Source organism: Acinonyx jubatus, chromosome B2 (assembly GCF_027475565.1).
Source record: "Acinonyx jubatus isolate Ajub_Pintada_27869175 chromosome B2, VMU_Ajub_asm_v1.0, whole genome shotgun sequence".
Taxonomy (NCBI): Eukaryota; Metazoa; Chordata; class Mammalia; order Carnivora; family Felidae; genus Acinonyx; species Acinonyx jubatus.
The window spans coordinates 86802365-86827426 of record NC_069385.1 but is presented as its reverse complement, the minus strand read 5'-3'; the positions used below and the strand labels follow the sequence as shown (position 1 = coordinate 86827426).

General features: G+C 35.1%; 1 protein-coding gene across 4 annotated transcripts in view; it reads left to right on the top strand.

Moving 5' to 3' along the window:
• SMAP1 (small ArfGAP 1) overlaps window positions 1-25062 on the top strand; it is a 200278-nt gene that overhangs the window by 57038 nt on the left and 118178 nt on the right. For 2 of the 4 annotated variants that reach the window (XM_027057469.2, XM_053222603.1), the window contains exons 3-4: window positions 12457-12542; window positions 19859-19934. In XM_027057469.2, the coding sequence (XP_026913270.1) occupies window positions 12457-12542; window positions 19859-19934 (162 nt within the window). Of the gene's footprint in view, window positions 1-4537; window positions 4659-12456; window positions 12543-19858; window positions 19935-25062 lie in introns of all 4 variants that reach the window. The other 2 variants (XM_027057471.2, XM_053222604.1) reach the window with 2 other exon arrangements.

Below are 25062 nucleotides of genomic sequence, written 5' to 3'. Positions count from 1 at the left end.
GGCACACATAAAATTATAGGCACTTGTTATATTGGTCATATTGTGCTCATGTTCAACAGTAAAATTGGGATGTAAAGGATTATAAAGAGTAGGGGATGAAAATGGCCAAATAGATTGAAGAAGTTTTCTCCTTTTTGACCCTCTGACACAGTATATTTCATTTAATGTTATGATACGTTTTATACTTTAAAAGCATGTTTGTGTAATAAGATTGCAGTTGATAGAAGTACAGCATTCCTGTGAGGTATCTCTGCCATCCTTAAAAAAGAAAACTGGAGCTAGAATATTGATAGGCAGTTGAATATTGATAGGCAGCAAATTCAACTTGAATTGTGCAGTTGTGCAGGTTTATTTTAATTTATAACACCATTTTTAAGTCATTAAAGGAAGGTGAGATAAGTTACTATGTTTTCCATGGGAATTCTGCAGAGGAGCAAGATGCATTACATAAAATATAATATTATGATTAATTTTACCTGTTTTTATTTTTGTTAATGAGACTAAATGAAAATTTAAAAGGATAAGACTTACTTGCTCAGATTATCTTTTTGTTGCACAGCGGTAGTATACATGTAAGATAGTTGTTATGCATTGGTGTGTAGCCACTGCAGCCTTCCTGTGCTTAATGTTTGCGTGGTATGTCTTCTTTTGTGCTTTTATGTTTAACTGATCTATATTGTTAAATATAAATAGGTTTCCTTTAGACAAGAAATGCCCTGGGGTATGCTCTTCCAGTATGCAGTTTCACCTTTTTTTTTTTTTATTTCAATGACTTAAAAAAATTTTTTTTTTAACATTTATTTACTTTTGAGAGACAGAACACAAGTGGGGGAGGGGCAGAGAGAGAATGAGACACAGAATCTGAAGCAGGCTCTAGGCTCTGAGCTGTCAGCACAGAGCCAGAAGAGGGGCTCAAACTCACAAACCATGAGATCATGACCTGAACCGAAGTTGGACACTTAACCCACTGAGCCACCCAGGGGCCCCTTACAGTGACTTTTTAAAATTAGTTTTTCAGTGTTCTGTCTCCTTGTTTGAGTATTTTTCTTTAGTGACTCTCTTACATGTATGTTGGATCAGAGTGCCTAGGTGGCTCAGTCGGTTGAGCGTCCGACTTTGGCTCTGGTCATGATCTCCAGGTTCTGTGCTGACAGCTCAGAGCCTGGAGCCTGCTTCAGATTCTGTTCCTCTTTCTCTCTGCCCCTCCCCCCACTCGTGGTCTGTCTGTCTCTCTCTCTCTCAAAAAATAAATAAAACATTTAAAAAAAAAGTTAACATGTGTGTCAGATCTTGATTGCTTAACTCCAGTATTCATCACTTTCTCTTGGATTCTTCTCATTACTTTTTTTTTTATTAAACTTTTTTTCCTTTTTCCTCTCTAGTTTTTATCGGCCATTATTTTATTGTGTTTATTTGTTCTCATGTTCCATTTATTTCATATTCATTTCTGAAATATTTTCCTTTTATTTCTAATTCCTGTTTTTATTTTAATTCTGATATTTTGAATTTCTGATTTAGTTTTTCTTTCATAACTTCACATGTCTTTTAACTCATTTTACATGTTCTTTCATATCTTGCATATGTTTTTTGGCTTGTTTTGAATTAGTAGGTGTACAGTGTTGATCTGTTTTCTGAGTGTATTTGTTCTAGTGTGGATTCGTTGTAGAGATGTTATTCTGCTTCTTATTCTCTTTTTCTTCTGATACCTGTATGAGATTTGACCTTGATTCTTTTCTGTTGATCATTTTTATGTAGTATTAGTTTTCTTTACTTTTAAAAGGAATTGAATTTTTTTTTAAAATGTTTTTATTTTTGAGACAGAGACAGAGCATGAGCACAGGAGGGGCAGAGAGAGAGGGAGACACAGAATCTGAAGCAGGCTCCAAGCTCTGAGCTGTCAGCACAGAGCCCGATGTGGGGCTCGAACTCACGGACTGTGAGATCATGACCTGAGCTGAAGTCGGACGCTTAACCGACTGAGCCACTCAGGCGCTCCACTTTTAAAAGGAATTGAGATTCAAGATAGCTTTTCTAACTGCACAGACCTCTCTTCATTGGTTTTTGTGTAATGTTTAAAAATAAGGCTACTTGTTTTCTGAGATTTTTTTTTTGCTCTGTTCCCTTTTCCCACTTTTATCTCAAGCTTTTCTTCTTTTATTTCCATTTTTTTAGTCCATTTCAATTTTGAATCCTTTCCCAGGACTTTCTCCTCAGGGTGGGGCTCTCTTCTAGAAGGGAAATTTGGTGGTTATGTCATGAGAATTCATAGGGGCTAGATTGTTTCCCCCCATTTCAAGCTTATTGTAGACCTTTTGCACATATTTGCTATTGGATTGGGTAAAACTCCTTTTCAGTTTCATGTGCATTCTTCAGACTGGTCCACTGTAATTTCCAGTTTGTATGTCTTCACTGTTTTAGTGTTCTGTTTCCAGATCCACTCAGCTCCCCATTAGTGGCAGACATCTTGCAGGGCAGTGGTTGTTAGTGCCTTGTCTCTACCAGATAGTGTTATCGGGTTTGTGGTGATACTCTATCACCAGGTTTTGTTGTATTTTCCATGGGTTTTTGGTTTTTCTGTCTAGTTATTCTTTTTTTGTTGTTTGTTTTTGGTGAGAAGTTTCTGGGAGCTTTAAAACTGTGAGAATTACAGAATTCCTATGACAAGCAATATTTTATAGAATAAAATTCCAGGTTAATAAAGCTAATTTGAAGAGCTCCATGATTTCACTACATCTGACCTGCTATGTATTAGAACATTATTTAATCTCTCCACATTTTGACCCATGGCCTCATGTGCATTCTTTTAAGTTGATTGAGATTCACTTGTATTGATTCCCTGCCAGGATCATGAAATGTGTCCTCAAAGAAGAGCCGAGCAAGGGGGCAGCTTACAGTGTTCGGTTTATGTGTTGCCTGTATGTGCAAAGTGAGATGAAGAAAGAAATGTGATACTGTCTGCAACAAAATTTAATCTGTGAAGTTTAATAAGAGGTTTGCATTTTTAAACAATACATTTGAGAAAAAGTCACATGTATTCTGAATTTGTGCAAGATTATGCCCTGTATTTTCCTCTTGATTTTTAAATTGATTTTGAGGTTTTAAGGTTAAAAAGTCAGTAGTAGTTTTTAGAATTATCTTCCTAGTAACTGTCTGTAGTTCTTTGGGTCGAAGCAGTGAACAAGATGTTACTTAGATATTAGACATTACTAAGATATTACTTAGTGCAAGTCTTCATCAATTCAACTCTGTTCATTTTACAGTGCCTAGTCTAGATAGAACTGAGAGAGTAAAACTAAAGGAATACTAAACTATTTGAAGAAAAAGGCTTGTATCTCCATACAGAGTGCTATATTTGGTAGGAAATTGTTATGTGGCAGTGAATGAATATCTGTATGAATAGATCATTTTAAAACATTGTTATTATTCATTGCATATAATATTTTAGAGGTGTAGTCACTGCTCTTCCTTGCTTTGTGTGACTATAATAATGATAGAAGATGGCACACATAGTCAGGCTGGGACTCTGTAGACCTGGGTTCTAGTTTTGGCTTTGTTAACTAAATGGTGGGTAATCTTTAGAAAATCACTTAGTAGTGACTCCTTTCTCTTTAAAAAAAAAAATCATCAGTATCCAGTGCTATGCTAAGTTCTAAACATAATTTAAGGATGTCTCATTACTATTTTTATAGTGACCTTTATTTGTTTATGAATTTCTGGAAGCATACTACAGAGTACACAGGGTCTCCTGGGCAGAAAGATGGAGAAAGCATGTTGTATTTGGGAAAGTGAAGTAGTTTCCTGTGACCAGAGTATTGGGTGCTGTTATATATGTCATAGGAGATGAAGGCAAAAGTTTCAGTGGGGAGTTAGTTGGTTTGGTCTTGATCCTATCACTGATAGGGGGAGGGCATACATCAGGGAATTCTTAAAATATAAATTGAAGAGTGATGTTTAATGGTATGTTCCATTTAAGAACCTACATCTGATGGACTTGTTCCTGCAATGGCCAAGGCAGTGAGTGACTAGATCTTGAACTAAATTGGTGGTAATGGGGGAGGGAGGGGAAGGCTGTAACAAATAAAAAAGAGTTAGAGTCACTAAGGCTTCTGACAGAAGAGGGGAGAGTCCAGGATGATTCTTGAGCTGGGCCTTAAGTACCTAGGATGAAAGTAGTGGTTTATTCCTAGACTTCAAATGGTATGGATTTCATAGTAAGTACAGATTACTAAAGACTGTGATGTGAAGCTTTTCCAACTTTGTTATAATGGTGTTTAATTTTATTGCTTTAAAAAATACATTCTCTGAATTTGTAAGAACTAGCAAATGAAAATTGGTACCTCTAATTCCACATCATCATTTAAAATTTTTAATTTTTAAATATGTGTGGTTTACTTACTTTGTACCTAGAAACAACAATTAAAACAGAAAGAGAACAATTCCCCTAAAACACAATTTTATGAAACCTGGAGGAATGGACTCTGTATTAAATATTTACAAAGAGTTCCTGAGACCAAAAATGGTGGCCCTTCTTTTCCAGCAGCTGGAATCCAAAAGATCTTGAAACCAGTCCTGAAAAGCTTGCTCCTATGCAAGAAATCCTGGTGACTTTTGAGAGGAAGATAGAGAACTATTCTGGAAAATTTCAAGTGGTAGTAGAGGTGAGTCACTGACATGAAGAATTTATCCAGGGACTACAAATACTCATTTCCTCTTTTTTTATTAACATTAAAAATATATATATACATTCAGATAAGGCAGTTTGAAAATCTTAGTCTTTGTGTTCTGAAAACTTTAATGAATAGAATATAGAACAAGTAGTATTCCCTTGCTCACATAAAATTATATGTTGAAATTTTAAGAAGCAAAAGCAGATACATTCAATGATTTAATCTTTAGCAACAGTTCTGTTTCTTTTAGAAGATGATACTGAGAAAAGGTATCATAAGTAAATCATAACTAAATCACAAGCATATTTATACTTGGAGCGTAGGATATACTTGCATGGGATTCTTAAAAATGTATTAATTTCATTTGGTTCATAACCTCTTTGATCACTAGAACACTTTGTTTTCCTAGTAGGAGTGGATGCTCTCATTCATGCTGCTTGGATACCCTAGCTAAGCTTCTCTGAATAATATTTTATTTAGAAACAATGCAGGATTAATGTAGCCCCCTTCAAATTATTCATTGTTTTGGGGAATGAGAATTATATGGACATGGCACAAACTTCAAAGGGTACAAAGGGTGTAAAAGTAGTTTTCCTCTCGTTTCTATTCCTCAGTCATCCAATTTTCCTCTGTAGGAACAACCGTATTTATTAGTTTGTTGTGTAGTTTTCCTGAAGTATTTTATGCATCTATATAAACATCTAGGTAGTACACATTTTTAGCTGTTTTCATATCTTACACAATAACCTTTAATCTTGTAGGTGAGACTCTTCCCCACCCCTCAGACAATTCAGAAGAGTTTTAATTTATATCGCTTTACCTTTCTTCCTCTAGATTTGGTGTAGACATGTAGCACCTTTCCATTACACACTAACTTTTAAGATTGTATTGATTATTTTAATATTTTGCATTTTGGCCATTGGGAATTTAGAAGATCCAGTTGACACATTGTAACCTTATCATTTGAAATAGAGCAATTAGCAATCTTAGTCTTTTGTTTTGTAGCTGCTGTTCTTTTCTCCACTTATTCCATTTTTTTTAAAGTAGCCAGTAAACTCCAAAAGGTCAGTCAGTACACACATAAACATTTATGAAAACTATGCAGGGAGCTTCCTGTATTAATACATTAGTGTGAATTCTAGCTTAACTATAAATGGCTTTTGACCTGGTAATTCTTAGTATCTGAGGGAGAAAGTCCAGGAAGCATAGGGACAGATAGGAGGTAGGTTGAGAAAAGAGAAAGAATGCACAAGGTGAAAGAGAGGGGACGTCCAAAGAGCTATAGTTCTTAAACACAGCCACTGAACCTGGACTTGACTGTATTTGGTTTTGCTGAGCTAACAACAGATAGAAGTCATACCCTGAAGTAGTTGTATCACTTAGTTGGATTCCAGAGTGCTCTGCTTTCCAATATTTTGGAAGACTGAAGAAAGGAAAAAAATTAGCAAGTTTTATTCTTAGGAGAATGAATCATTAACTTGGAATTTTAGGTGGCCTGTCATTTATCTTGCCATTTACTATTATTTCCTGATATTGATAAAGATGTGGAGGCACATTTTGTTTCTGTCTGTTCCTGTTACTTCTTACCTTCACACTTATTTCAAGGCTCTTTTTTTCACTAAAACTGATTTTGTGGGGGGCTTAATTTTTTTTTTCCATTGGAGATACCCCTGTTGACATGAAATAGTGATTTTTTAAAAATATAATTTATTGTCAAGGTAGCTAAGATACAGTGTATATAGTGTGCTCTTGGGTTTCAGTGATAGATTCCCATGATTCATCGCTTACAAGCAACACCCAGTGCTCATCCCAACAAGTGCCCTCCTCAGTGCCTATCACCCGTTTTCCCCTCTCCCCCACTCCTCCTCATCAACTGTCAGTTTGTTCTCTGTATTTAAGAGTCTCTTATGGTTTGTCTCCCTCTCTGTTTGAAACTATTTTTTCTCCTTCCCTTCCCCCATGATCTTCTGTTAAGTTTCTCAAGTTCCACATATGAATGAAAACGTATGATATCTGTCTTTCTCTAACTTATGTCACTGAGTGTAATACCCTCCATTTCGATCCACCTTGTTGCAAATGGCAAGAGTTTATTCTTTCTCATTGCCAAGTGTGTGTGTGTATGTGTATACACACCACATCTTCTTTATTCATTCATCAGTTGATGGACATTTGGGCTCTTTCCATAATTTGGCTATTGTTGATAGCGCTGCTATAAACATTGGGGTACATGTGCCCCTATGAATCAGCACCCTTGTATCCTTTGGATAAATTCCTATTAGTGCTATTGCTGGGTCATAGGGTAGTTCTATTTTTAATTTTTTGAGGAACCTCCACACTGTATCTAGAGTGGCTGTACCAGTTTGCATTCCCACCAACCGTGCAAGAGGGTTCTCGTTTCTCCACATCCTTGCCAGCATCTGTTGTTTCCTGAGTTGTTAATTTTAGCCACTCTGATGGTGTGAGGTGGTATCTCAATGTGGTTCTGATTTGTAAGAAATAGTGATTTTTTTTAAAAAAAACGTTTTTACAGTAGTGTTACATAAAAATAAAATTTCCTAGTACATTTGTTTGCCTACTCCTTGACTCTGCTTATTGTCCTTATATCTGTTCCTGCTTGTTGTATTTGTTAACTTTTTTCAGTTATTTTTATTTTTTATCAAAGTACAGTTGACATATAATGTTACATTAATTTCAGGGGTATAGCATAGTGATTTGACAGCTCTGTAAGTTATGCAGTGCTCACTGCAAACGGAGATACCATGTGTTACAAGTTTACTTTTTGTATGTTTTAGTTTACTAAATTATACAAATCCCATAAGTAAATGCCAATTTAAACTTTAAATTGACAACCTCAGTTTACTTCAGTCTCTGTAAAACATTAAAAAGCTTAGAACTCTCTGGAATATAGATTTTTATTGTTTTTAGTGCAAAAACTAGGATTGGGTGAAATGTTTTCTGCTTAGAAAGTTTCAGAAATAGAAATATTTTATCTATGTTAGATTGTGAAGAAGTATGTTAGCCTGTAGATGTTTTTCAGCATTCCAGTTCAAACAGTAATTTTTGAAATTGAATCTCAGATAACTTGTGAGTCTTTGGGTAGGTGGTGTTCTTTGTATTGGCTTATATGGAGAAACTGAAAACAAAGATTATGGATTGACAAAGACAAAATACTTTTAATAGTAGGTTTTGAGTTTTAAGTTTATTTATTTTAGGGGGGAGGGACAGAGAGAGAGGGAAAGAGAATCGCAACCAGGCTCTGCACTGTAAGTGCGGAGCCCGATGCGGGGTTTGAACTCGTGAACTGTTAAGATCATGACCTGAGCTGAAATCAAGAGTTAGACGCTTAACCAACTGAGCCACCCAGGAGCCCCTGAGATTCTTAAGTGGGATTTATTATACTATTTTCAGGTGAAACCTTCCTTTGCAATGATAATGGTAGTGATTTTGAATGAAGATTATTTAAGCAAAAAGTACAATGTAAAATTCATCTTTCTAGAAACATACAGTGTATAAAATGAGGACATATTGAATTTCAAATGAATAGGAAATAACATTAATTTTTAAATATATACTACCTAAATGGCGTTTATCGTAACTGTGAAAAACACATTTCACTTACTCTTCAATATATATATTTTTAAAAGTAATAATGCATATTGACTTTTTATTTAATATATTCTTATAATCATTTCTTTGTCAATAATTTCAGTATATTTTCTGCCCCTTGGATATTTGACTTTTTTAAAAATCAATTTTGAGGCAAAAAATAGTTTATTAAGTAAATACCTACTTAAAAATATTTTTAAGGCACCTGAGTGGCTCAGTTGTTAAGCATCTGACATCAGCTCAGGTCATGATCTCACAGTTCATGGGTTTGGGTCCCACATCAGGTGAGCAGAGCCCCGCTTCTGGTGAGCTTGAGCCCTGCTTTGGATAAAACGTGAGCCCCGGGTGAGCCTCACTTCTCTCTGTCTCTGTTTCTGTCTCTGTCCTCCCTTTTCCCCCTCTCTCTCTCCCCCCTTTTCTCTCTCTCTCTCTCCCCCCTTTCCTCTCTCTCTCTCTCTTTCTCTCTCTCTCTCTCTCTCTCCCCCTTCTCCCCCCCTCTCCTTCTCCTTCTCTCCCTCTCTCTTTCCCTCCCTTCCTCCCTCCCTCCCTCTTTCTCTCTCCCTCTCTCTGCCCCTCGCTCACTTGCTCCCCCCCTCTCTCTCTCACAAAACTTTTTTTAACCAAACTTGTAGAAAATTTGATTTAAATAATTAAGAGTCCTCTTCTTCCATTTTTCATGTTTGAAATGTGCGAGAGAGAGAGAAGGAATGACAGAATTACATGCTTTCTGTAAAGCCAAAGAATTTTCAAATGTGGTAAATTTAAAATTTTTTAATGGTCTATTTGGCATCCTTACAAGTATTCCTCCTTTTGGAGAAGTGAAAGTAAGTTTGGAAGTTTAAGTTTTTCAGGATGGTGTATAGTATTAGATCTGGCTTGATTGGAAACTACATGGTAGAAGTTAAGGTAGCTAGTTCATTAACCATAACTTAATTCTCATTGTAGTTAAATAATAAAATATTATTATTATTATTTATTATTTTTTTAAAGAAGTGTATGCCCTTTATCATCCCTCCTTTCCCCTTTTTTGCAACCAGTCCACTCATTTCAGCTCTGGGATACTGAATCATAAATTGCCAAAGAATAAGCAACTAAAATTTTGCTTTCTACCAGTACATTTTGCTAAAGCTTTTTGGTTGAGAGAACCCAAAAGAAAAGCAGTAATATTTTAATAACAGGAATGATGTTTTAATAATGGAGGCAATACCTAAAGTATTTTTCTATCTTGTGGTGAAATTTCCTGGACACTTATTTCGATTAGATGGTGCCTGGTGGTAAGGATTTTCAGCCTTGTAACTGATTCATTGTATTACTCAGTAGAGAAATCATATAACCTCTTTGTGCCTCAGTTTCTTTATCTGTAAAATGAAAACTGAGCTCTAAAGCAAAGAGCTTGGTGTTTGTAAGTCTTGCAGGATGTAGTCCCCAGTTCCATTGGATATAGCCTGAGATATCAAAACTACTACTGATGGCTGATGTTTCTATCAGGAGTTGAATACTCGTGGCGACTAATAATCTTGGGTCTGTTACTTAACATCTTGCCACTTCTGTTTCCTTTCCTGCCAAAGTAGGGTAATAATGTCTAAATCAGGGTTTTTTGAAATTTAAAATGGCGTATATATATATATATATGCAATATCTATAATATATATGCAATTTATAGTAATATATATAATTTATGTATAAAAATAAAGTATTGAGGCTAAAGCTCGTTATTGTAGTTGTTAGGCTATTTTCATTATTTTCTTCTGATTACTAGACACAGTTTGCTCTTTAGGACCAATAGAATAAATTTTCATAAGTGCTCTATATGGCCCTTAAATGTAGTGTTTTGAAACTGAAGACAGCTAGTTTGTACCATATTCCTATCAACTCCCCCAATGCCAGCTCCTGTTGTTTTTTCCCCTTGTTTCAACCATCTCCAAATTGCTTAACCTTTTCATTTTCACTGATCCTTTTGTTGCTGACCTTCCTTTCTCACTACTCTGTTCTACTTTTTAGAAACCTAGAAACTATCTGAGCCACTAATATCATCTTACAAAATGATCTTTCTACATCTGTGACGTCATTGAATCCTTGTTTCTTCTAATCCCAACTAACATATACACCACATGCACCTGTACCCTTTCACACTTTTGGCCGTGGTCTTCTATAGAAATGGCTCATTATTTCACATTACTTGTCCTTTTCAGATTTTTATACCTTGTTTTTTCTCACCTGCATCCCTAGAACAACATTAAATAATTTGGTGTAATATACATATATACCTTGTTCCTAATTACTTTTTATTTTGTCAAAATTTTAATAACCTACATTAAAGAGAATATTTTATATAAAATGTGTACAATCATATTCATTGAAAGTAAGATATTTCTATAAAAAGCATCTCTGTTTTATGGACTAATAAGAAAAAACTATAATTTACAAGATACCATCGGTTTTAAGATGTATTTCATTTCATTAATGTTGAAATATGAAGAAAAATGTAACTTAGGATCAATGAGATACGACATATATAGTAGATACTGTTTTTAATCTTACTAAATTTTTTGTTAGAATTTCCATGTATTCTTGTTTGCTTGATGGAAACTTTTAAATTTTCTTACTTTCATAGTTTCTGTGAGTTACTTTTTGCTTTATTGCAGATATTGTGAAAAGTATGAGACAATTTTTCTTGCTTTAGTTCTTCCTAAATGTTTAATGCTTTTATGATTACATAACTTGGATCACCTTTACTTAATAAATTCCCACCATGACACAAAGATGAAACATCATTTGAATACTTGAGAGGGCAAACATTTTTTCTTTCAAGAAGAGAGAGCTATATGAAAAGTTTCTAAGCTTTTCTCCCCACACACAGAATTTACATGTTAGCTCTCCTCATATTCATGCTAGTATATGTCATGATGTAATAGAGCCTCTGACCTTGTACTGTCAGTTCACTTTACACAGTTTTCCCCCTTACCTTATATACCTTTGGTTTTATTTTGTCTTAGCTATGTAAAAAAAACCTCATTTCTTTTTCAGTTTTTCTATCCATTATATTTCCCAGCCCCCTATTAATTACTTCACTTTCTTATGATCTCTCTTATTATCTTGTTTACTCTGAGAGAGTATGTTGAGGTGGGTGGGATAGGTATCCAGAAATGAGTGTATATTAGTATTTTGCATACCTTACAACTCAGTTGGGATAAAAAAGTCACTGTATTTTTTTATTTGAAGGAAGATGGTTCTGTGTCCACTTGAGGGCTACAACTCAAGGTCGATGTCTGGAAATCTGTTAGACCTGGGCTGTCTTCTTGGAGCTGTGGAGTGTGTCTAGGAGATCAGAAGGAAAAAGAAGGGATTATACAAACTGATCTTTCTACCAATTAAAACATTTTAAGGAACCCAAGCTCTATGTAAATGATGTAAAATAGTAATAGAATAGTATTTTGTTTGTAAATGTTAATTTAGTTTCTAATGTAATAGAATGTCCAGGAAGTATTGTTTGGCTAATCCTTACTCACAGAAGATACTGAAACTTAGTTAAACTGGTTGAAGTGATTGTCAGATTATTTTATGCCTCCTGAGTAGTTCTTATTTTTGGGGCTTGTAGATTTTAGGGAGTCTTTGGGCCATCATGTGCAGGTTTTTTGTAGGGGGGGATCCATAGCTTTCAGCAGAATCTTAAAGAGTTTAACCCCAAGGAAATAAACCCTCTTTAGAGTTTTAGGTTAGCACTATTTCTTTTTTATCTACTCTCCATTGTGATTTTGATTGTAAATCATGAAAACCCAGGAGTATTTTGAAACTCAAAACAAAGAAAATTTGGTCTTGAGCTGTTACCGTTGGAAATGGCAGTATTGTTCAAGTGGTGTATTTAAAACAATAATAAAACTGCCCATGAACTACCAGGAAATTACTTTTAGGAAGATGGTATTATTTTCACAGAAAAAGACATTAGAAAACTATGGGTCCACATAAGTTGAGTAAATGTGAGGAATTAAACATATACTTTGAACTTTAGTAATTTCATAGTTGTGATTTAAATTATTTTCCTTAGAAAATATATCTTGCAAATAATAAATGTTACCTGGTATTTGTTTGTATATATGTGTGTAGGTATGTATATGTATGTGTATATGGGAATTACTTTTTTTATATGAGTAATGAAAATACTTGATTTTTCTTTTTATTTTAGTGCATGCAAGATATGGGAAATACTAAAGCAAGACTACTCTATGAAGCCAATCTTCCAGAGAATTTTCGAAGACCACAGACAGATCAGTATCCTTTAAACTTTATTTATTGTGGGTTTAAAAAAAAATTAACTGATTTTTATACTTCGTATTTTAACTGTATTTAGAAAGTTGTGAACTTTATCATGATGTTATTTCTTTATTTAATTAATTAATTAATTTAAATATTTTGTTACGTATTTTGAAAGAGAGAAAGAGTGTGCACGCATGAGTTGGGGAGAGGGCAGAGAGGGAGAGAATCCCAAGCAGGCTCTGTACTGTCAGATCCTGGAGATCAGAGAGACCATGTAGAATAATACTAGTATAGCCTTGAAATGAGCAATGATGAAGTTATAAATTAGTGCCATGCTTCATGGCTTTGGACAGGTTGAGGTGTCTGTTGGACATATACATGGAGATCCCCATTTAGTAGCTGGAAACATGGGTCTGGACCTTAGAAGAAAGCAGGAAATTCAGTGCAGATTATAGAGTAATTTAGCATGTAGGTGATACGAAAGTGTTGAGTGAAGTTGTGTTTACCCAGGGCATTGGTCCTGTATTCTTTTTTGTGTGTTTTATTAAAAATCTTGGGAATGCTGTTTTCTTTCTCCTCTGAAAAATGGAGGCCTAGGGCAGAACCCTGGAATAGAGCATGGCAGAAGGAAATAGAGTAGAGCAAAGAAGTAATGTCCTGGGTTTTTACCAGTTGCTTGCTAGTTGTATTTATTTCTCTTCTCTTTGGTTCTCACCCCACAGGCTGAGTTGACGCTCAAATGGAAGAATTTTCTTTCTGTGGAAGTTTGTGTGTGTGTGTGTTGGGGTCAGTTTGGTTTGAGTTGGTTTTTTTGGACTTCTCTTGAAGATTACAGGGTAAATTCTTGAAGTTCTTGAAGTTTTTGATAGTATCCTTTATTTGGTATCTTGTGGGTGAAAGTGGCTTCCAAGTTATTTAATATATCATCATGATTCTGTATTGTTTTCAAAGAAGTCTTGAAGGTATTTCAGAAAGGACTGGATGTAGTTTTTTGGTATTCTCTTACATTGAACTGTTTTTTTTGTTTTTTTTTTAATTAATTAATTTATTTTGAGAGTGAGAGAGAGGAGGGTAGGGGCAGAAAGAGAGGAGAGAGATGTGCAGAACCCAGTGTGGGGCTCATTCTCACGCACTGTGAGATCGTGACCTGAACCAAAATCAAGAGTTGGATGCCAACTCCTGAGCCACCCAGGCACACCTCACATTGAAATGTTCTATCCACTGTTTCATATATGTTGGTAGCAATACTATTTCTTCTCAAATAATTACCATCAATTTTATGATGAACCTTATAGAAATAAAGGATTAATGAGGTAGTGAGTTATTAATTCTGTTATTATTTTTGCTGATATATTTTTAAATGTTTGGTACTTACCTAAAAATTTCAGGAGAGATAAGATTTTTACAGTGAATTGATTGATGTTTGGTATCATTACATCCTCGACCTTTGACACACTGAAGATACAATGTTGTGAACAGCAGCTGATGTAGCTTTACTGCTTAAAAAAGGTTAGCGGTGTGCTAGGCACTAGCTTGGCATTTTATGTACATTATCTTTTTTTTAATTCTCAAAATAACCCAGTGAACTAGAGCATAGTATTTTCCTTTATGAGGATGTGGAAAGGTGGGATGCTCAAAGAGTTATTAAGAAATTTCTCAAAGCTTCCAGACTTTTCCTCCTGTAGACGGGCACTTGAATATTTTTAAATGATGATAGTCTAAGTAAAATCAGTGTTGCCACTTTTGAGTCTTGATGGCCTTCAACAATAGATAGGCTTATGGTTTGGGACTCTTTGCAGCTAGATCATAAGATTTAGATATAGATTTTAACTTCTAAGTAGCTGGTGTGATTCATTTCAGGCTTTTGGATTATGTATATTTTTGCTAACGTGTGCTCAAGCATGCTTATATGATTTTTCAAACTAAATTTACTTCTTCTAAAGCATTTAAAAATTATGGTCATATTATATGAGGTGTTGACTTACTGTTCACAAAAAGATAATCTAATGGTGTCAGAAACTATTTAAAGAGGGATTTTGTCGAAACCGATTTGATGACACAAAGATGACCACTGCGAGTTTAAGATGACATGCCCTGGGCCATGAGACCAGTCCCTATATCCAATATAATACTGTGGCCTTAAAATTGTTTTTACCTTAAATATTATAGCAACATCACTTTATTCCCTTTTTTAAATTATGAAACATTGTGATTTTATTAGGGAAACTAGTAACAAAACTAGTCCCTGTTCTTTATTTCACGAATCATTCTAAATTTCATTGTTCTTAGAAAAGCCTAAAATTGCTGCATTTTTATTGATTTAAACATTGTTGCCTTACCCCTAGAGGCAAATGGAACCAAACTGAGTAAAACTCACATAATATGGGCCTTACTGAATTCTTAACAAGATTTGTCACTTTTTAAAAGCTTTACAATGTACAAAGTTATGCAAAAGCTGCTGTGAAAGTACAATTTCTCATGTGGGATGTGGTTAATTACAGGCTGCATGTGCCAGTGCATGACAAATGATAAAGCTTTACATTAAGCTTTTTATTATTAGGATATTTCATCTTATCTAAAAACTTTAATTACTTCAGTTCCATGAGGTCTATTGTGCACCAAAGCTGATCAGCAGTTCTTCTCCTTTGAGCATTTCAAGATTTTACTGCTGTCAGTGGGAATGTGTCTGGAATTGGAAGATTTTGTTCTTGGGAGTAAATATTAATTTGTCTTTTAAAATGGTATCTTTAAGAAAAGGAAAACAATCTCAAATTACAAATAAATACATGTTAAAATACAAAGTAATGTTAAACTTCTGTGGGGCTTGTATAGTATCATTTGTTAGTTTTGAGGACAGGAACAATTAAGGGTGCTGTACTGAATGTTTTGTAACTATAGGCATGGGGAAGACTCTGGGGTATTTGTTTTTGTTTGTTTATTAAATCCGAAATCAACCACTTAAACTTGAATTGTTAATATATTCCTTTCCCTGATTTCCTGAAAATATTGTTGTTCTATTTCTATTTTTTTTGGTTATATTATTGATCTGTCAGTATAACTAAATCCTTATGTCTCAAATGACATGTAGAGAATAGAAAATGAAGGTGAGTATTGATTGTTCTCCAAATTCATTTGTCCTTTTATTGTTTCTCAGTTCATCTATTTAAACTTGATGACGTGCAAATCATCTTAGCCCTGAACGTGGTAGTTGTTGTTCATTTCTTCCCTCAGCTGTGATAATAAGAGCTAAAAATTAAATAGCACTCACTATGTGCCATACACTGTGCTTAGTTCTCTATACACACTAGCTTGTTTAATTCTTATAATAATCCTGTGAGATGAGACTTTAGTGTTATCTCCAGTTTAAAGGTGAGGAAACTGAGATATAAAGTTATATAACAACAAAACCTAACTTCATTTATTGAATTCTTACTGTCTTTTAGGTGCTGCAAAATGCTTTATATATATTATTCCCATAACTCTCAACAACTTTGTGAGTTGAGTATTATTATCTGTTTGTTTGGTTTTTTTTTTTTTATTATACCTAGGTATGGGTTCAGCAGATTAGCTGACTTCAAGGTAACAATAACAAATGCCTACTGGTACCAGAAATGAGGGTGTATGTTGGAGACCATCTTCTTTGAGCCTTAGTACTAGAGTCCACATATAAGGCAAAACTGTTGTCAAAATGTCCACTGAAAATTCCTTAAGATGTCTGTAATGATAATTTGTAGATACAGAGACTCTCTATAACTCCAACTTGTTTTGCCCTCATGGGCAAAATTGAGATACAATTCAGGAATCAGTAACTGCATGCTTATGAGCCAACTCCTCTTTCTGTAAGTAAAGTTTTATTCTCATGCCCATTAATCTATGTATTTTCAAGGCTGCTTTGGAGCTACAAAGGCAGAGTTGAATAATTGGAGCATAGACCAACTATCCTTCAAAGCCTAAAATATTTACTGTCTGGCCCTCTAAGAAAAAGTTTGCTGATCCTGGGAATAAATCATTGTTTCTTTAGGTGAATTAACAATGAAGAATTGGCATACATTTGGGACCTTGTACAAATATACATAAAGACCCTATGATATGTTCTTGCTTTAAGAGGTACATAGGAATAGATAGCAACTGAGGACATAAAAATCATGTTCCTTAAATCATGGTCCTTTCTCAGATGACTCCCAAGGAAGTTAAAAAATGCACTTTGTGGTGGGCTTTGATTGGTTTTTGAAAAGTAATATTTAAGGGGTGCCTGGTTGAGTATCCAACTTCAGCTCAGGTCATGATCTCGTGGTTTATGGGTTCGAGCCCTGTGTTGGGCTCTGTGCTGATAGCTCAGAGCTTGGAACCTGCTTCAGATTCCATGTCTCCATCTCTCTGCCCCTCCCCTGCTCATACTCTGTCTGTCTCTCTCTCAAAAATAAATAAATGTTAAAAGAAAGTAATATTTAATAATAGGAAGACCCAAGTGAGGTCTTCTGCTCTAGTGATTATTTTAACTTAATTAATTTAATCTTAATATCCTTGGAAAACAACTCAACTTTCATCTCAGAATTTTAGGAATTGCTTACTTTTTAGATAATTTGTGAGAAGGTTTCTTATAAGCAGAACCAGATTCACCTAAGTTTGCATTATTTATATAAAATATATTAAATATAAATTAAGATTTCACTGATATCTGTTATTTCTGCAAATTTACAGCAACATGTATTTTCAGTAGATGTTTGTATTGTTTTTCACTCCAAAAAATTGTAAACTTAAAATATTTGTTTTTTTCAAATTTAGTATTTATAAAACCATCATAGTTTTCAGTATTTTAGTTTTACTGTTGGTTAAACTATTTTATAAGCTCTGTTTCTAACCTTAATGAGTTTTCTCTCTAATAGTAATTTTTAAAATCATAAACAGTGATCTTTGTCACTGACATTTCATAGATAAGAGTACTAAATCTTTTCAAGCTTTAAGGTGTAGTATACTCTAAACAATATCTAAAATGAGTGTTGTTTCTGTCTTTAAGAAGGAAAAATATTAGTATTATCCTCCTCTCTGATATTTAAATATAAACATTTTAATATAAGAATTTAGATTTCTAAAAATTTTCTGTAGTTAAAAGAATAGCTGGATATATATACTGTATTGTATGCTATATAATACATATTTAACTGTAAATATAATTGCTGCTAAAATATTTATACAAATTTATAAATATATATATGAATAATAAATATATTCCATATCATCTGAAATGAAAATGACCTCAGTCTAAGTGAAGTCTATTTTCTCTTTTTGTGGAGGTAAGTAGTTGTCACTAACAGTGAAAATTGCTCAGTATATCCACATTCATACACCTAATCCAAAGGGCCAGATTTTTGATTGTTTCATTTTTTCCTGTTAGATAAACAGAAAAATGTAATATTGAACTTGTATTTACAGTCATGAGCTAACTTAACATTTAGCTGATTTACATGTGAAATAGTTGGAGTAAAATAACATTGCATTTTATGAAAATCTTGGCATATTGGCTGCTAAAATTTTCACATAGCTAAATAAGCAGCCCGATCACATCTTTTACTTAAAAGGGTCTCCCAGGCTACTTTGAAAATACCATCAGGGCACCTGGGTGACTCAGTCGGCTGAGCGTCCTCGGCTCAGGTCATGATCTCGCAGTTCGTGAGTTCGAGCCCCACATCGGGCTCTGTGCTCTCAGCTCAGAGCCTGGAGCCTGTTTTGGATTCTGTGTCTCCCTCTCTCTCTGCCGCTCCCCTGCTCATGCTCTGTCTCTCCCTCTCTCTCAAAAATAAGTAAACATAAAAAAAGTTTAAAAGAAAATACCATCCAAATTTGACAGTCTCTAGATTTTAAAAGTATTTATTAGCATTAGCACAAACTTACTGAATGGTTCACAGATGAACTGGTGATGATCAGGAACATTCTGAAAGGTAAATGCCAGATATTCCTGGTTTTGAATCACAGCTCTCTCTTGTACTATAAGAATCCCAGAGAACTTTTTAAACTTTCTATGCCACACTTGTAGTTGTGGAATGGCACCTACCTTACAGGTTGCGAAGAGGAGAAGCGGAGATAAAGATCACATAAAGTGCCCTTCACAAACTGTCTTTAAAAATGGCTTTCAGTCATTCAGTTTACTTAATAAATTAAATGTTTAGATCTCCTGTCTTGCCTTCCCTGGCCCTCTTTGAGTGCTTTCCTAATGCCTCAACTTTTTAATATCCACTGTATATTGGTCTGTCATCTATTATCTGTTGCCTCAACTGTCAATTTAAAAGGCGTTTATTAACTTCAAATAAGGAGTTAATTGACTGAAAATGTATTGTTTTACTGCTTCAGGTAACTTATCTTTTGAATAGAAGGATGTCTTACTGGGGATCTACAGAGAGATTGTATTTCAGTGTAATTCATTTCCTTTGTAATTCTGTGTATTTTATTTTATACAATTAAAAGCACCGTTCCAGAAAGAGTTCGCAGGCTTTGCCTGACGACCATAGGGGTTCGTGGTACTAAAAAGGTTATGAATCTCTGTCTGATGGAAGAATTCCCATTTTAGTGAAATTCAGTAAAGCAGTGATTGAGAGGTAAGAGAAGTCATCAATATCAGATAACTCAAAACTCTCAAATCCCACTAGAAGTGGATCACTCTATGTATAAGGCTAGTCCAGCCAACTTCAGAAAATTAAACAGTACCAACTTTGGTTGTAGTTTCTTGACTTCCCCATTCCTCAGCTTTGAAAGAAAAAAAATGGTCCCCATTCTTCTAATATACAGGGAATCCTCTATAATGCAACTAGGAGAAGCCTGTGGGAAAGAACAGAAGTATTGAAATCACAGTTGTTTAGTTTTTCCCAGTTGCTAATTATTCATCTGTGATGCAGAAATAATGTACACATGACTGGCTTATGGAAGGATTAAAGGAAACAAAGTAGGGACAATACATAGCACAGTGTCTGGTATGTTATGGGCACCACATGGCTATTAGTTTCCTTATACTGAGAGTTTAAAATGAACTTTAATTGAGTTTGGTTGAAGGTGGAGGTTTGGGGAGTGTGGTGGTATTGAGAAATGTAGTTACTTTTTTCCCTAGAATTGGGTTGGGTGGTTTTGTTGAATGGAGAAAACTTCCTGAAAGGGATAGACTTTAGTTGGCAGAAAGAAAAGTAGGTTACAGAGTTTAGTTGCAGAAACAGTGTGAGAGGAAGGCATGGACTGGGGAGAAGGAAAATTGAATTTAGTGTGTAGGCTTTGTGGAAAGGAATGAATAAGGGGATTGTACGTGCCACTGAACTCATGCTTTTCCTTAAGTTATCTGTTTTCAGAGCAGTGGAATTTTTCATCAGAGATAAATATGAAAAGAAGAAATACTACGATAAAAATGCAATAGCTATTACAAATGTAAGTAAAATCTTCATCTCTATTACCAATTGATGTTTGTTGAATGGATCTCAAACTTTTTAACATACAATGCAGCTTAATATTTTTTATTGTAAAAATATACTTACAGACTTTTAAAAATTTGAATATTGGAATTTTTTGTCACATGTTTATGAACTCTCACAAAGCAGAACTCTTGATTCAGAAAAGAACACATTCTAAGTCTAGTAACTGTTAAATGTCATTTATTAAGTTAATTTATGAAATTTTTAAAAAGATAAGATCACTAACTGAAAAAGAGGAGAGAGAAAATTATTTCACTCAATTCTGGAAATAAATGAAAAAGAAACAAGGCACTTTATCCTCCCTTTACGCCTTTAGTGAATGTGTCCAGACATATGTATATTATGACATGGCATTTTAATTGATTACTATCAAGTATTTTGATACCTAATAGTTGAAACCTTACTGTAATGATCAAAGTATTGTATCATTGTTTCTTTTTAGTTTTTTTCTGATTAATTTTTCTCATTCCAGTTAATTACAGTTTAAGGCTAATTGTCTTTATTGTTATAGACATTTTTTGGCCTTTAATTCCTAGATTAATAAGCAAGCTATAAAAGATTAATCTTGTGGTTAAGTCATCTATGTATCAAACAATTTGGAGACAATAATTTCATTTTGTATACAAACTGGGTTTTTCTTTTCAGTCCATACAGAGAAGCAATATACTAAAAAATTAATCAAATACTAACAAAATAAGGATATTTTGATCATGAAAAAGTCTTGTTAAAAATGTTTAAAATATCATTAATGTGTATTTTGGAACAAAGACACCCTTGTGTAAGAGTTTGGGCTGCATTGAATACAGGAGAGGAAGTCTTTTGAAAGAATGGTAAAAAATTGACAGTATTGAGAATGATATTTATAATGTCCATAAAACAGTCTAATTGTAGCACTATGGGGGAAGGAAAATGGGCTAAGTTTAAAACATAAGTAATATATGTTCATATGAAATTTTAAGAAATCATTTTAGTTTATTTTATAAAACATGGCTTTACATTAAATACCCTTTTAAAAAAACTAAACATTTTTGTTCTTTTTTATTATATCTATATTGATAGCATTTTTTTATCTTGACAACAGTTTGGAAAAGAGTTTTATGTAGTAGTGTATAGGAAAATAGTTTTATCTTTGGATGATAGCTGTTGCTGTGGAATTCTGCCCCCCCCCCCAAGTGTGATAATGGTATTATGTTCAGTTAAGAGGATTTCTTCATTCATTAACAGATATGTACTGGGATAAAATATTTAGGAATTGAGTGCCAGGATATCTATAATTCTTTTTTTTTTTAATATATACTTTTTAATGTTTATTTTTGAGAGAGAGAGACATCGTGAACGGGGAGGGGCAGAAAGAGAGAGAGGGGGAGACACAGAATCTGAAACAGGCTCCAGGCTCTGAGCTGTCAGCACAGTGCCTGACGCGGGGCTCGAATTCTGAACAGCAAGATCATAACCTGAGTCGAAGTTCGATGCTTAACCGAATGAGCCACCCAGGTGCCCCTCTGTAATTCTTTTTTAAAAGTTTGTTAAAATTTCCTGCACCTGAGAACACTATTGTATTAAAAAGGGGTCATACACAGTCCAAAGCTTGGCACTTCAGGTGTATGCTGTGTGTGCTCTTCTGTTGTGTTTTGGCTGCTCTTTCCCACTGGTCAGTCCTCTGCAGAACTCCTTGCCTGCAGTGAGGGAGTGTTTGGACATTTAACTAAGTGTGCTTTGATTTGTTTGTTGAAGTAACCCTGGATAAAAAAAGGAGTGGGGAAGCCTGATCCCAAAAAAAGAAAAAAGGAAAAGGGAACAACAAAAAAACCCAAATACATAGAGAATCAAAAAACTAAGTCTGATTCCAAGTAAAGAGAAAGAAAAAATAGAAAAAAAAAAAAAAAAGCAGAAGAGAAAAAAGAAAAGAATGCAAAAGCCTGATTCCAAAAGAGAGAGAGAGAGAGAGAAGGAAATGAAACAAAGTAAACAAATGAGGAACTATGAGCCTGATTTCAAACAAAAAAAGAAGGAGGAAAACAACAACAAAAAGAGTTGTCTGTGGGTGCTTGAGGTTGCTGGCTGTGCTGGACTGGAGAAGAGGCCGGCTGCAGTGGCTACGAGTCATCTCGCCCTAATAAATAAGCAGTTGCCAGGCACAGAGGGCGGGGTTTGGTGTAAGTGGGTCCTGCCTCCACTGGGGGCTGCTGTGTTGTTTTCTGAAGTACCACTGTGTTGGTGTTGAGGGGAAAGTGGTGCCACCCCAATGTCTCATGCTGAGACCAGGGGTTTCAACCCCCACTGTTCAGGCAGTCTTCACAGAATAGAGAGGGAAGTCCGCTTGCCCTGTGTCAAAACTCTTGTGCGGTTTTTTTCTTTGGCATGCAGCTGGGATTCAAATCCCAAAGTATTAAAGGACCCCCAGCATGGTGTGGATCTGTTCCCCTCTTCTGGAATAGAGCCTCTCTGCCCTGTTGATGAAAGGCCTTTGGCTGGCACCTACAGGGTCTTTTGTCTTGGGGAGGTAATAAACTCTCTTCCATAAGTAGTCCAGGAAGGGGACTATTCTCTCCCAGTGCATCCCGGAGATCGGAAATCACTACACTATGCTATTCACTCTGGGGCCAGCTCCCTCCTCCCCAGGAAGACAAACCACAGCTTCTCTCCAGAGAAAGTCATGGACTTGCAAAGCATCAGAGTTTCAGTTCCAAAGGCTATTTGCAAAAAAGAACTTGGATCCTATTTCTCGCTCTCCATCCAGTCCATGGTCCAGAGAGGTTTTCCTCTTCTGCTAACTCGAAGGCACACTATCTCCTATCTCAACCCCTGTCTCTTTCTCTCCCTTTGTCTCTTCATAGAAAGTGTTCTCTCCCCTCTGTGGCACTGCTGTCTTTCTCTCCCCCAATTCACATCTACATACCTTATACCTGCCAAGCTGACTCCCTCAAACTGTGGAGACCCTTCTGCCACTCTGCAGACCAATTTCCTGGATGTTCCAAGTAATTTGACCTCAATACAGCTGTGTTTGAGGGACAAGTAAAGCCCAGGATCCTCCTACTTCTCCACCATCTTAACTTCTCTCTCTCTTAACTCATTTTTTAAATGGTTCATTGAAACCTGGCAGCTGAGTGTATGTGTGCCTTTCTGTGGAGAGAGAGAACAAGCATGACATAATGTTAACATTTGATAAATATTGGCAAAGTTGATAGAGATATTCATTCCCTATTTTTTATATTTTTTGTAGGCTTCAGAATGAAAAATTTAAGGTGAAGGATTGTGTATTCTTGAGTTTATATTATTCATGTAGTGAAAATTTAGAAAAGTTTACAAAATTCACATTCAACCCAAGGGTTGAATCTATTCATTTATATGCAAAATGATAATTTTTTAAAAGTTTATATTCTAGTAAGTTTAAAATATTCCTGTTTCACAGTAATCAATCTGTAAGTAACTAATCTTATATGTCACTAAGAATTACATTACATATTTATATCCATTGTCTTTAGGTAATGGATTAAACATTCATTCAAATAGTTTCTTATCACTTGTGGTCACAGTCTCCTAGTATACTAAACCAAAAGAGCATGTACCTTTGCTTTTAGAGAGAGTTAATTTCATAGTGAGGATGAGATTAGGTTAAAAAAACACAAGACAAAGTATAAGTTATCTTATATCTAAGGTACTTGAGCATTAGTGCATTTAAGGAATATCTAAGGAAGGACAGTTTGAATACTAACTGTGCTAGTTATACTCTTATAAAGAGATGTCATGAGTGACTATGAAGCTTGATATGACTGTTACCCTGATATTAAGTGGCTCCAAATTGCTTTACCTTTACAGCTTTTGTGTCTGATTTTTATAGTTTTTTGGTCTTCTCTTGTTTTAGCTGGTATTTTTTAGTGTTGCTGTTATTATTTTCTTATTTTAAACAGGAGTAAGGGCCTGAAGATTCATGCTGGTTCTCTGTGTAAGGCAGTCATTTAATTTCTTAACCCTTTTTTAAAAAAAAAAAATTTATTTTTTAATTAAAAAAAATATTTTTTAAATATTCATTTTTTGAGATAGAGCAAGCTGGGGAGGGGCAGAGAGAGAAGGAGAGAGAAATCCCAAGGAGGCTCCTCCCTGCTAGCACATAGCCAGATGTGGGGCTTGAAACTCAGATTGTGAGATCATGACCTGAGCTGAAACAAAGAGTCGGATGTTTAACCAACTTAAGCCACCCAAGCACACCATTTCTTAACTCTTAAAAAAATAAACTGTTACATTTCTTGCCCTTCTGAAACATAAATATTTTAGAGCATTGTGGCAAAATACAGTACAATAAACTATAGGAAAACAGTGCCAAAGGGTTTTGTCATTTTTCTATGATACTGCCCCCTCTGCCTGCCAGGCTATTTAATGAGTCTGTGAACTAAGCCCCATAGGATCCATCATGTAGAGTATGAGAAGCTAAGATGGTACTTCCTTCATACCCAGAGATTTATTTGTAGTCGTAAAAACTGGCTTCAGCTAGCTGTTAATAAATATGGCATCTGGTCATGTATACATGGTGCTTCTGAGAAAGCAGGAAGGGATATATGAGCTGCTTTGTGGAGGGAGCTTATGGTATAGGGTATATGGTTTGAGTGCTGTGTGGTACCATAAGTGTGAATTAAGGAAGGAAGGTTAAAGGGAAAATGCAAAGTTTAGATAAGACAAAAACAAAGGAAAATATGTCCCAAGTAGAAATTTTTTGGTACTACAGTCAGTATTGTTTTGTAGCCTTAAAGAGAAAAAAATATATTTTATTTTACTTTATTTTGTACCTTTTTTTATTTAAAAAATTTTTTTAATGTTTATTTATTTTTGAGAGAGAGAGACAGACCGTGAGCAGGGGAGGAGCAGAGAGAGAGGGAGATGCAGAATTCGAAGCAGGCTCCAGGCTCTGAGCTGTCCGTACAGAGCCTGACACGGGACTCCAACTCACGAACTGTGAGATCATGACCTGAGCTGAAGTCATGTGCTTAACTGACTGAGCCACCCAGGTGCCCTATTTTTAAAGTAACTGCATGGTGCTGGGCACCAGTGTGGGTGGGCATAGCATAGCAACCCTCACTCATATCGAC